The following is a 13120-nucleotide window of genomic DNA, read 5'->3' on the forward strand; positions in this document are numbered from 1 at the left end:
AGTAATTAGAGAAAATGTTTTAACTTTTTAGAATCAGAGTTGCGGTATATTCAGTATTTCCCAATATTGAGTTGTCCTTACTTTTTGGGAGTGTTTGTAAAGGCATACATGTGTAATATAAATACACATCGTGTGTAGAAATTGAGACAATAAAGAAGTTATTTTATTTACATGTAGCAGATGAATTACAGAATAAATCTGGTTCAGATTTTCATAAGATCAGAGGATATTGGTTGGATGTGACTTTCAGAAATTGTCTGGTCCAACTTCCTGCTGAAAGGTTTATTTTATAGCTTTATATAAATATTTTTTAATTTCTGTGATTGCTTGTGATAAATTTCTGAAACAAATAATTAAGATGCATGCTGGATAACCAAAATACTGATCTTGATACCACATCCTCCTTTTGAGTGAAGCTTTCAGTTTCTATTTTTCAAATATGACTTAAATCAGTAATTAGAATTTCACTTTAAGTCTTTTGGGAATAAACTAAACAGTACATTCTTACTTGTGTTAACTGCTAAAATGTATTTTGCAATGGATATGGCTTCGTATTTTACTAAGCAGGGTGCTATACAAACTTGTACATATTATACTTCAGCAGAAATAACTTGGTTTCATTTCTGTCTTACGCCAGGAAGTGGTGAATGACTCACTTTATAACTTCTGTGCATTTGAATAGAAATTGCAGTTCATTAAAATGCAGACAAAAAGCAATTGAAAATTCTTTAATTAAATACCTATGGTAGATGTATTAAAAGAAAATGTGGAAGATGTCTTAGAACAGTTGTTTTCCATGTTTAACTACTCAGCTTCTAAAGTAGCTAGTGAAACTGATGGATTATGGGTTAGATGAAGTTCTTTAGATGTCTAAAAGTTTCCCTAGATGTTTAGTAATATTTTGGAAATACCACTTGATAATATTCTCCTGTGCCTGGTTTGTTAGATGTGTGCTATTTCTGGATTGCTGTTTATATTAAAGAACCAACATAATGCCGTATATGCCAGTGATGTTTTCTAAAACTTGAGCTGAGCTGACCTGAGAAGTCAAGTCTTCTCCCCCAATTCTATATTAACTGTCAAAGATGGACTCTTTTAAGTTGCTATTTTCTTCTACAGCTTGCTGTAATTTAAGGTTGGTTGATCTATTTAAAGTTCTTCAGTTACATACCCTTCTCTAAATAAAACTACATGTAATGTAATGCATTTTTCCTTCTGTGCATTACATAGCGGTACTGAAGTAACAGCTCATGCTGTTCTTCTGGTTTTTGTGGTCTACAAGTACATGTCTACAAGCAGGCAAAGTAGGACTTTGAGCTTGGATTAGAATCTTGAGTTCCATGTGGCATATGGAAACCTGTTAATCTTTACAGTCAGCATGTATTTGTGTGTATATATGTATATGCTTAGTGTATCTGCCTGTAGTCATTAGACAGTATCCTTTCCAAAGTTAAAAGTACAATTCAGTTCTCTGCTGTGCAACCAATGATCATGTCAGCTGTTACGTATATCACTATTCTCCTACTATGCTTATGTTGCATATGGTCTACAGTCATTACTTTTTTTTTTGCTTGTGTTGTAGAGCTGTTCCATGCTTCTAATGGCTAAAAGTTTTGTTTTCTGCAGGTAGAATTACTACAGTTACAGAAGATGAGGCCTCCTTCCTGGGAGTCTGTCAGTTCACACTGAAACTGCTAAACCAGACAGTTTTGCATGAGAAATCAAACTCTGAATCAGAGTTTAGAAATATTAGAAAATGAAAAATGTGTAAAGTTGCTGTAATCTGGTTGTTTGTATATTAGCTGTCTCTAGTCACGTGCTCAGCAGGACCCCTCCTGTAACTGGGTCAGATTAAGTAGATTAGCCAGTAGAAAGGGCTCTCTTCCATATGAGGTTCTTCGTTGGAACGAGAAGGCTGTATTCCATTACTTGATTTTTAGATGACAGCTAGTAGTGCCATAATGTATGCAGTGTTTGGTTCAAGCATGACATAGAAATTTTCATGTTAGCCCTTCCCAATGTCTGACTTGTGGTAGAATAGCATAATGCTGTTCTAATCTCTTGTGTGTAAAGGTTGAGTTTTACAGAATTATCTCTGTTTTTGGATACGTTGTCATCTCAGTAGAGGTGTGAGATGTTGCTGTTCAGTCATTAAAGATGTAAACAGCATTAGGAGTGATATGTAAGACTGAAATGGAACTCTGCAGTTGTGGAATGTAACTACAAAATAACACTTGGAATGAATCTTGCATCTACTTATTGTTAATCACTACCTACTAAAGCAAAATGCAGTTTTAGTATGTTGTGTGGAGACTCTGTTCTGCCTGTTTTGTCCCTTTTCTGCTATTTATGGATAATACAGTGACTTCTATTAGATGACTTGTGACCAAAATAACTATCATCTTCCTCATAATTTGTTCTATGAAGGCGGTGATGGGGAACAAAGAACCAAAATCTCAGGTTTTGTCCAACTCAGTGGTGGCCATTAAGAGCCAGGAATGTGTGTAATTGCTTGGTAAAAGCCTTGAGTACTACTGGTAAGGGACTTCCTGTCACTTGCTAGAAACATGCTCCTTTAGTGTGTCAACTACAGAGCACTAGGTACTCTACCTAAAAGTTCTGCAGAGCTGCATAAGGGAAATTCAGGATACTTGATGAGAAATGCATGCCACAGCATATACCAAAAGTTAAAAATAAAGCCAAATACACTTCATGCAATTTCTTGTTTCTTTTTTTTTTTCCTCTAGGAATATTACTTATAAAATTCGACCCTGGTTAAATTCTCTCAAAACTAGAAGTAGTAGTTCTTCTAAAACATTGTATTGTTGTGGGAGCGAGTTCTTTATATGTCTTAATTTGGTAGTTTCTGCAGCTACTTATTGCAGTAATTTTTACTTGATTTGGAAAGAATCATTTGATTTTTGTTGACAGGTAGCATGATCATAACTTTGCCAAGTATTAATTTAAACAGGAGTTGAATAAGAACTTTTGACACAGTATAAATGAAGCTGCATCTACTAACAAGTTTATAAGCCACTTTCTTTTTATGCTTCTCTGTAGTTGTACCTGGATTTATTGTTACATATACAGCTGAGAAAGCTCTGGGAGCTCTCTGAACTGTAATGGAATTGTTCCCATGGCTGCCAAATGTAGCTATGAGATGTAATTCCACAATATGTCAAAGTTGGCTACTAATTAACATCTGGTGTTAGTTAACAGAAACCAAATTATCGAAGTAAACATGGCTTTCTGTGTATGATACACTAAGATAGGATACCACTTATGCTGGAAAGGCTGTGTGTTATAAAGATTCAAAGCATCTTTTCCTTAAGGTGAAAAAATCCAAATACAAAACCAGAATCAAGTTTCATGAAGATTAATGTAGATCATGAACATACTATTGGGTATTGATACAGAAATCCCTGGATATAGTGACTATATTGGGCAGGGGATCAGCTTTAGGTCATAGCTGTAGCTCTTTGACCCCAAGTCCATCAACATTTATATTAAAGAAGTCCTGTGTGAGTAACACTGCATGTTTTTAAAAGTGGAATAATTCAAGTGGGAAGTACAGTGAAGTACAATAACTGAGACTCTTGGTGTTATCTTTGGTGTTAATACAGAAATTTGTCTGTGACACCAGCTCAAAACTTCGTTTTTTGTATCTTCAACTAACAACACTGAAGCCTTGGGCTTTGCTTCCCTTCTTTCTTTCAATTGTCTCTTTTTTCTTTTGTGACTGTCTTTCCTTCTGAAGTTGTGTAGCATTTTCTTCTGCCCTATTTTCTAGCAAAAGTTTTGTATTTTTGAGATGCCCCTCTGTTCATTTTCTTCTTTGCTGTCCACACATGTATTCTTAAAAAATTGGCATTAATGATTTTTTTTAGTTGTATTATAGCTTACTGTGGACATTCTATAAGCCAATATTTTGCTTTTTCATCAGAGAAGTATAAAAAGAAATCCCTGCCACTGTAGATCTTCCAATAATGCACAATTCATGGTAATTAATAGCTGTATAGTGTAGATGTGGACTGAATGTGTTCCTTTGTACCTGGGAGTCTTAAAAGTATGGCTTTGAAAATGGTGCTAGGGCACATGAGAAAAAACTACAAATGCCTTGACTATGAGGAGAGTGGTGGTGATAACTCATAAATGCATGTGAAGTATGGCTTTTCTTGGGTTTTGAACACAAATGAGATACAGATGCTTGATACAGAAGAGCAAACTTTCAGCTATTTGGTTATTATTAGTACTGTTAGTGTTAGATTTCATTGCTTTACGTGAATGCATGAGCCATAAACTATTTATTTAAGCTCTTGCTGAGAATTTGTAGGGGCTAGTCATTACAAGTGGTTGAAAATAGGTAGGTCACAATTTTCCACTTGATGGGGAGAGAAATTGCATGTCTGAGCATCACTCAGATTCCATGCGCATATTTAACCTGAGTAATTTTCAAAACCATCTAGACTTCAACAAACCGCATTACATTTGGGGTGAGGGGTGTTTTTGTTTGGGGGTGGTAGTGGATGTGGTTTTCTTTCCTGAGAAGAGTGAGGGACACTGTGTGTGTTGTGGTTTTGAGTTTGTTGGTTTTTTTTTCCCATCAGACTGAAGTTTGCAATTTTTATCCCGTGAACTCTCATTTTTCACATGGATAGTTTACCCTGTATTACCTCAGTACCTTACCCTTCCAGGAATCTTCTTACTCAGGAAGAATTTACCCATATTTCAGAATATTAGGCACTGTGTTTAGCATTTTTGCCTAGCAAAAATAAAATAAGACTTGTGGATGCAATAAAATTTGGAAATTCTGCTTTTTTATCTTACGCTTCTTCAGTTTCAGTCTCCTATGTTTGGATTAGAAGCAGTGGTGCATATGTGCAGGGTGATGTTGTAAATGTTTTGGCTGGTTTGTGTAAATATTCCTGTTAGAAAGAAAATATTTGCATTTTATGTTTGTTAAAGCTAGTTTTATTTTGCAACTACTGTATAGTTTTAGTGTAAAACTTGTGAGTCTTCAGTTCTGTTTAAAAATTTGAGGACTACAGGGGTTTACATCAAAAAACACTTGTGTATTCTAGAAAGAAATTTTGGAAAGGAATAACCCTCAGGCAGGATAGTTCAAGCTATGTTCACATATTCCCAGGTGTTTGGCAAATTGTGAATTATTGGTTACTCAGGAATATTCTCTACGATAAATTTCAGTACTTACATTGGGGAAGGTGTCACTCCAAATGTGTAATGAGGAAATGATACCCTTGTGACCTGAAGTGTGGCCTAATTTGGCTTTTTTTCCAGTTAGTGTAATGAAAGAAAAAAATTGAGTATGTGTTTGTATGACTAGCTGCAGTAACGAATACAAAAGCCAAATTATTTTCTCTTTGAAATTAGATGTATTATAGTTGGGAATAGGTGTTTGGGGGTTAAGTTCGCTACAAAGTTTTCATTAGGTCTCCACCTTTTTTTTTTTTTTGGTTTCTGAGGTGTAGGTGTGTATTTTGAACTTGTGCACCTTTAACTTCAGACCTGATGTGGTTGGGTTTTTAGTTTTTGAGAACCAGTAAGGTTGGGGGCTCAAATTAATGTGACAACATGCAGAAGAAATCTATATTTGAATTTCTTGACATCTATGTTGAAACAATACACTTCATTAAAGTTTAGAATAAAACAAAAATAGAACAGACTTCAACAACAAACATCGTAAACTGAAAGGCTTGTTCCTTTATGGATTTACTTCAAGTAAGCAGAAACTGTCAGAGTCTAACCTATGTTATCTCTCCCTGTTAGCTCTAGATTTCGTGTGTGAGTGTAGATGTTGGACCTTAACTTTCTGGAGTCTAGAGTAAATGGCTGTAAGTAGCAGTATTGGAGAAGCACAAGCAATGGTCTGAATTTTTTATTTTTTTTTTAAAAAAAACTTTCCTACAGGGATACTTGTGTGTGTGTGTTTTGGTTTTAAACTTCAAAACATGATGTTACTTTGTAAATATTAAGGGAAACTTACTTATGTTTAAACCGTTTACCTCCTTATTAAACCGCTCTGAGCATGACAGGGTAATTTAGGAGCTTTATATTACATCCCATTGGTGAACTCAGGAGCAGCTGGCTGTACTGCTCCTTATTAAAGACAAGTGTCTTTATAATAATAAAAACACAGTAATATGTATTAATGTAACTAGCTTTCCATACTGGTGTGTATATATATATTTTTAATCCTTTGTGCTCTTTAACATGACTACATGCTTGGTTTTGTTAAATAAAGAACCCCAACCAGAGACAAAACCAAATTTTGCTCAGTATGGCTTCCCATACTTCAAACAAACCATAATCTGCTCAACTAGTTTGGTTTTTTTAACTTAATCATGGTTTCAACATGTAGCTTCTTGAGATGTTGCATAATGTTAGCAGACTCAGAGCTTGCTGGGCTGAAATGCGTTGCAGTCTTTTCAAAAGAACTCACAAACTCCTTAGTGATCCTTGGTGTCACCATCTGCAATCAGGAAGAATATAGAAGTATATAGAAGATGTGCACTGAACAGAACTTGCAAGATGAATCAAAAATCCCTTTGTAGACTAGGTAGAAAGCTACACCAAAATCTACTTTCGATTTTTAAAGGTTTAAGTGAAATAATAAAAAGTTAGAAAATGGCAGAACTATTTGCCTGTGCAGCTTTGAATTTAATCCCCAAGCACATATGAGTTTTGATTTTAAATTTTTAATCTTCAAACATATTTATATCAGTTTTCTTCACAGGATGCTGCCTCAGTCAGCAATTGAGGTAAGCTTGCTTTAGTGATAAACTGAAGCTGTGTAGGAAGGGCCTCTAGTGTCTCTATTATTTGGGCTTCAGTTATTGCAGAAGGTGATGTTTACTGACTGAAGGTTATGAAAAGAAAAATGGATATTGTTAGTGTTAAGAGTGCTGTCTTAAAGAATTGTACTGAATGCTGCTTTTGCTGAGTAGTTACAAATGGTAATTAAGATGTAATGCTGATGTTTACCATCTTAATGGTAATTAAGATGTTTACATTTCAGCTAAGACTAGTCACTGTTCTTTCTTCCATGGTGCTTAACTATGGCCTGATTAGCAGAAATGTATGGAATTGCTTTTGCATCTGAAGTTACTGGAAGCTGTATTGAATATGAGGTTTTTATATGCTGATGTATACACTAGAAAAATAGTTTTACAAATTGGCACCCAAAATAAGTGGACAGTTTTGACCTCTTGTATGTGAACTTAATCCACCAGAAAAAAGTCAGGATTCATACTGTCTTGTTTAGTGTGTTTCACTTTCCCAGTAATTCAGATATTGAGAGCTATAAATAAATCCTTGAAGAAATTAGGCTGTGTATTACAACAAAGCATAACTGCCTATTAAACCACAAGAAAAATGTATTGAATTATTGCTGAAATACAAGGAAAAGGAAGTATCATCTATTCATGCTTACAGTAACAAAAATGGTTGTGGAGGAGTGTGGAGAAAGTGAGCAATCCCACAGTTTTCCTGAAAATACAGGAAAGGACTTAATTAAGGATCTCCTGATATTTTGGTAATGAAATGCTTGTAACTTTAGTGTTGGTCTTAAAGTATATCTCTTCGTGTAGCTTCTTAGCTTTTAAAGTAAACTACAGATTAAAGTTTCACATACATTACTCACTTGATAACCTGTGGTTCATGGGTGGAATTAGTCTCCTGTTCCTTGCAGCCTTTATTGCTTGAGCTCTGGCAGTAATACACAGCAGCAGTAGTAGGTTGCTATTGCCTGTAGACCAGCGTTAGTGCCTTTGCTGGTAAGTTTTGAAAGCTTAATGACAGGAATGTTCCAACTTGAAATGTGCTAAAGTGAACATGGATTACTCTGCCTGTGATCTTTCTGGCATAAAAAAAGACATTGCTCCCTTAGTGTTTTGGGTTTTTTAAATTTTATTTTGGCTTGACATTCCTTTGTTTTCTCACTCTAGTAACAGGCTTCTTGGCTACCAAGTTGTGATTTTTCTCTTCAAGATTGTGATTCTCCTCTTGCATTGACTTAATGTCAAGTTCTGTTGGGTTTTTTTTTTTTCTTCCTTCTCCTTCACTTGCCTGCCAAAACCTATTTTCTCAGTGACCCATTCATTTGAGCTCTCTAGTGTTCTGCGTTCAAATTGGCTGTTAGCTTCGTTGGTTCAGGAGGAGGACTCTTGAGATTGTGGACACACTATGAAGCGGTCCAAATCCAAAGTTGTTCAGACTGTGAAGCTTAGGGAGCACAGGTGGCTTCTGGGGGCCAATGTGTGGAAAAAATCTTAGACTCCCTTGAGTACATAAAACCTGTTTTTTACAGTTGTGCTCTGTAAGTGGACTGAACCTTTGTTGTTTGTTTTTTGTTTGGGGAGTTGAAATAACAAAACCACCAGTCCTTACAAAGAAGTTATTCCCTCATTTAATGTCAACCCCCTGCTTCTCTAAATCATAGTGTTAATAGTCTAAAACAAGCAACATGTATACCTTGGTGCTTTGGTGCTTATGAGGAAGAAGAAAAGCACCTCAGTTTTGTCCCTTGAGGAGGTGAGGTGTTAACCTCAACCCTACCCGTTCAGCAGAAATTATAAAATTGAGAAGAGAGTATTGTAGTGAGGAGTGGTAGACAACCTTCTAGGTTGTCCTTTAGGCTTCTCCTTTAATTGTCTATTAAATGAGACAAAGGGTGAGATCAGTTTTGTTTCTTCCTGCCCCATGTAAATGGAAGAGATTTGGGATAGCCAACGTTCTTTGCAACCTGTTTATTTGGATCTGGGGGTAAAAAAACCCCAAACCTGTATATTCAACAACACGTGTACCCCAGCCCCCAAACCCCCAAATTTTTACTAATAATTGTGTTGTGATCCTATCCTGTCTTGAGACAGATTATTTGAACAGTCAGTGCATAAGCTGCTGTTGTTGTTGCAAGTCAAGTTCATTAACTTGGGGAGGGTCAGGGGGAAGAAAGGAGTCTTAAGTTACTTTGTACGTAACTAGGATGGGTTCTTCTTTGACCTAAAGTCTGTCTTGATGCAGCAGCACAAGCCAGCGAGGAGACTGTCACATTTCGTCGTGAACGCAGCACATTTAGGCGTCAGGCAGTACGACGCCGGCACAATGCAGGGAGTAACCCTACCCCTCCTACATTGCTCATCGGATCACCCCTCAGGTAGGGTATCTAAATGTTCCACCGTATTTAGCATGCATGCAGCAGACCACTTCTTCCCCACACCCACCAGTGTTGCCAGAAAAGCACTTTTTACTTCCTTCCCCACCATAACCTCCTTGAGCTGTCACTGCATGTCACTGTGGGCTTGTTGAATTGTGCATGTGTATGTGGCACTATTTTCAAAATGATCAGGATAGCCAGTCTCTATAACATGTTATAGCTGATTTCACATCGATAACAAAAAGAACTAATGCTAACAGAAGAGTCAGTGTTTCTTATCAAAAGCTTTAGGAACTTTCACTTTCAAGCAAGGAGAGAAACCCAAGAAAATAACTATTCACCACTCCTTATCTTAGTTTTCTTTCCTTCAAGAAAGTAAGCATTAGGGACTAGTAAAGAAGCACTTTTTGGGTCTAGATAGTGAGAGATAGGTATGACAACAAAACAGCAGAACGTTATAAAAAGCTAAATTGTACGTGCACGGGTTCCAAATCTGAAATACAGGCATGAACACGCTGCAGCCTTTTACAGCAAAAGAGAAATAATGAAATAATAGTGATGCCTTTGAATGCGCAGTATTGCTCAGTGTTAAATCTGATCACGTGGCACTTTGCATGCCTTGGTGGTGTTTAAAATGTACTATATCCACGTATCCTAGGAGTCCCCAACCTTCACTGTCCTGTTTGTTAACAATACTGAGCCTAATGCTACATTACATACACCGACTCTGTTTAGTCTGTCAGCTTGAACAATAGAAGCAGCAACCACATTAAGTTTTTAGACTTGCCTTTTAAATATTCGGTCCTGTGATTGCCTGTGGTGTTGGAGAATCGGTTGAGCAGAACATTATCTGTAGAGGAAGAAATGCTCCCTCATACATATTGAAGTAATTCTTCTTCCAGTTACATGATAAATATGCAGGAATAATTGTATATGTTGTGTATTCTTAATGATCTTCCTTCACATGCTAAGCTATCTTTTAATAATAGGAGCAATCTGCTTTTGTGTTTCAGGAATACTCGTATAACTTTTTTAACTGGAAAAAGCTGTAGAAACTGAGCAAATAAAAAAAAATACTTAACAATAGAGGATGCGGGAGGAATCTTGCCATCTTTGTGGCACCACTGAAGTAATCAAGGACCAAATTTGTACATTCTCCTCAGGCAGGAGGATTGCAAGAATGGTAACTGAAATTAACAAATAAGGATTGATGCCGCATCAAAGATTGAAACTAGCCAGATGAGTTTTTAGTGGCTACTGCAGTGTGTAGCAGTAATCACATCATTTCAGATAGGTGTGGGGTTTTTTGTGTTAAGCTTCTGGTCTTCCTAAATGTTGCTTGTTCAACTTTAGCTTAGTGACTTACTTCCTAGTGAGGGATGCTAAAACTTTGCATTTTCTTAAATCGTTTCTATTCTATTCTCCATTGCAGTCACTTGCTTCTGATACTTTTGTGCTTCTCCTTTTTTTTGCTTTTTTTAAAGGAAGGTAGTATAGTTTTGTGTATCATTTCATAAGAGGCTATACAAAACAGAGCTCCTTAACTGGGCATTAGTCAAAAAGCAGAGGTTTCTTTGTCTTAAGACAGGTAGAAAGTATGGCAAATAAAGGGCTCTGTTTAAACAGTCTGACATCTGCCTCATTTTCACATGCTACTGCAGTGATTAAGGTTCTCATGGCTTAAGCTGGACTTCAGTGAGAGATCATGAGAAAACTAAAGTTGGTGGAAGTAACTTGTTAATCAGACAAGATGTTCAAGGATGAAAAAGTAGACCAAATATTCTAGCTTTCTATTTCTGCTGTGCATCTTCAGGTTATCTAAATTTGTGCCTTTCTAAATAAAAAAAAAGTAACCAAAACTGTACTTTCTCTGACATTACATGCATTATAATAAAAGTATTTTTGAAGAGCATATCTTTAGAATTAAATACTTGTTGAAGTTACTTTTGCTCAAAGCATTGTTTGTGATGCTAAGTGACGGTCCCTTGGAGTGTAGTTAATTGCCTTCATCCAACCAAACACCACAGTGCTTTCAGATTTGTTTTGACATACATTCCATTTGAACTACCAACTGTGGGATGTATGTGAAAAACTGTATTTATTACTGTCCTGATGTCTAGATTAATATTATGAAAAAACTTTCCTTTATAGGGGTAGCTTAATTTTAGTGTAAATGCTATGCGCTGCTGGAATAAGAAACCTTTAAGAAAGATAAAAAAACCCCAAACAACATGTGTAAGGAAGAAATGTGAAGAAATACATATATATATTTTTTTTTAGCCAGTTACTGACAATATTGCTTCAAAATACCACTGCAATCATACTGGTGTTACTTGTCTATGCTAGTGGTGAGCTGCCTGTCTAGTTCCTGATACTGCTAATCCATATGACTTCAGATTTTAAACTTCTAACAGTGTTAGGTTTACTAATCTTTAGTTGCCCTGATGTTAATTCTTTCTTATTCTTGCCAGCACAACTTTAATCTCCTAATCTTCTAACTCTGGCATAAAATTGGATGTTGTGGGCATGTTCCCTTTAGAACTTGTTGAGTTCAATGTGATTTATTTTTTTTAATATCCTATCTGTTACTGCAATTTTCCTCTGTGGAATGTTCAGTAAAAGACAATAGTGTTGTATATGTGTGTGTTTGGCAATGGTAGATGCTTAAGAAAACCTGGTCTAGTAAATGCTGCTGGTTTGATGCTAATTTAAACACAAGAGTACTTTGCCTGGTAACATGAAAAACAAAGCCCAAAACTCCTCATAAAACAACCACCCACTCTTGCTTTTGCCCTAACAAATGTTAACAGTGTTTTGGGCACTTTAAAGCATAAGTATCAGTTGACATCCTATGTAGTCAGTGGTGTGTGCATGTGTGTCTGATATGAGAACATAAGTGGCTGTGTGAAGCAGAATTTTATTTTTATAATTAGGCAGAGAATAAATGCATCTCTTGCGTATCTGTGCAATCTGTTAATGTCAATGTCTTGAGGTTTTTTTTATTGTGACAGATCTGGGTAACCACTGAAAGGGCAATTTTATATATGTCTCTTGATACATAGCTACTAATTAAGGGAGAAAGGAGTGTTGTTTAGCATTGTTTTGGTGTTGCTGATAATACTTAAGGGAGACAGTGAAGGCTGGCACATCTGTGAGCTTCCTTAGAGCCTTTGTTGCCATGTAGCTCACTGAAAGCCTGGTATACAGCAGCAAAACCAAATTTACATTTCAGATTGTATTAAGAGTACAGTAAATTGTGAGTTGCAGTTTTTTAAACTCATGAGCTGTATGCATGTCTGCTTTATTTTGCATGAGCTTTTCTTGACACCTATTCTTATATCCATATTTGGTTTTCCAGTGGTGCTCTAACAAAAGAACTGAAAATAAGTGTTCTAGAAAATACTGTTAAAAGCAAGTACATCAGCTGTAACCCCTCAACTCTTAGTAAGATCTTGCTTTTTCAGTTGCCTCAATTGCCCACTGTAGCATCACACTGTAAACAGTGAAATGTTAAAAGCAACAGGTGATTGTTTTTCAAAGAGTGTTTAAGATATTTTCTATGGTCATTAAAATACAAATTATTCTACTGGTGTGAAAAATTTGTAATTTCATCATGTCCCACAGCTAATGACTGTGACATGTAACTTCTTTAAACGCACAAAATAAACGATAATGAAAGCACTAATCTTGCAACATGAATGTGATATAGAAGTGTAAACATCATGTATACTGACATTTTGCCAAGTTTAATTTTAAACAAGTATTAAATATTTAACTTTAATAAACTTTGCAAAACTATTTCACGAAGTTTATAATGAGAAAGCTGTGGAGAGGAGAGTGAATGTTTTCAAACATTGTCTACTCATATGACTGTAAACTTAGAAGTTTCTTCAAAGCCTAAGTTGACTCTTCAAAGCTGATTTTTGGTGCAAGTATGTGTCTGGGTAT

General features: G+C 36.0%; 1 protein-coding gene across 8 annotated transcripts in view; it reads left to right on the forward strand.

The window, feature by feature from the left end:
• The window catches only part of PCNX1 (pecanex 1), a 92170-nt gene that overhangs the window by 23755 nt on the left and 55295 nt on the right, over positions 1-13120 (forward strand). For 5 of the 8 annotated variants that reach the window (XM_055806543.1, XM_055806656.1, XM_055806760.1 and 2 more), the window contains one exon: positions 9040-9172. The exons of 2 other annotated variants lie outside the window; for them this stretch is intronic. In XM_055806543.1, the coding sequence (XP_055662518.1) occupies positions 9040-9172 (133 nt within the window). The remainder of the gene's footprint in view (positions 1-9039; positions 9173-13120) is intronic. One more of the 8 variants, XM_055806597.1, reaches the window with a different exon arrangement.

The sequence above is a fragment of the Falco peregrinus genome, chromosome 1, assembly GCF_023634155.1.
Source record: "Falco peregrinus isolate bFalPer1 chromosome 1, bFalPer1.pri, whole genome shotgun sequence".
In the NCBI taxonomy this organism is placed as follows: domain Eukaryota; kingdom Metazoa; phylum Chordata; class Aves; order Falconiformes; family Falconidae; genus Falco; species Falco peregrinus.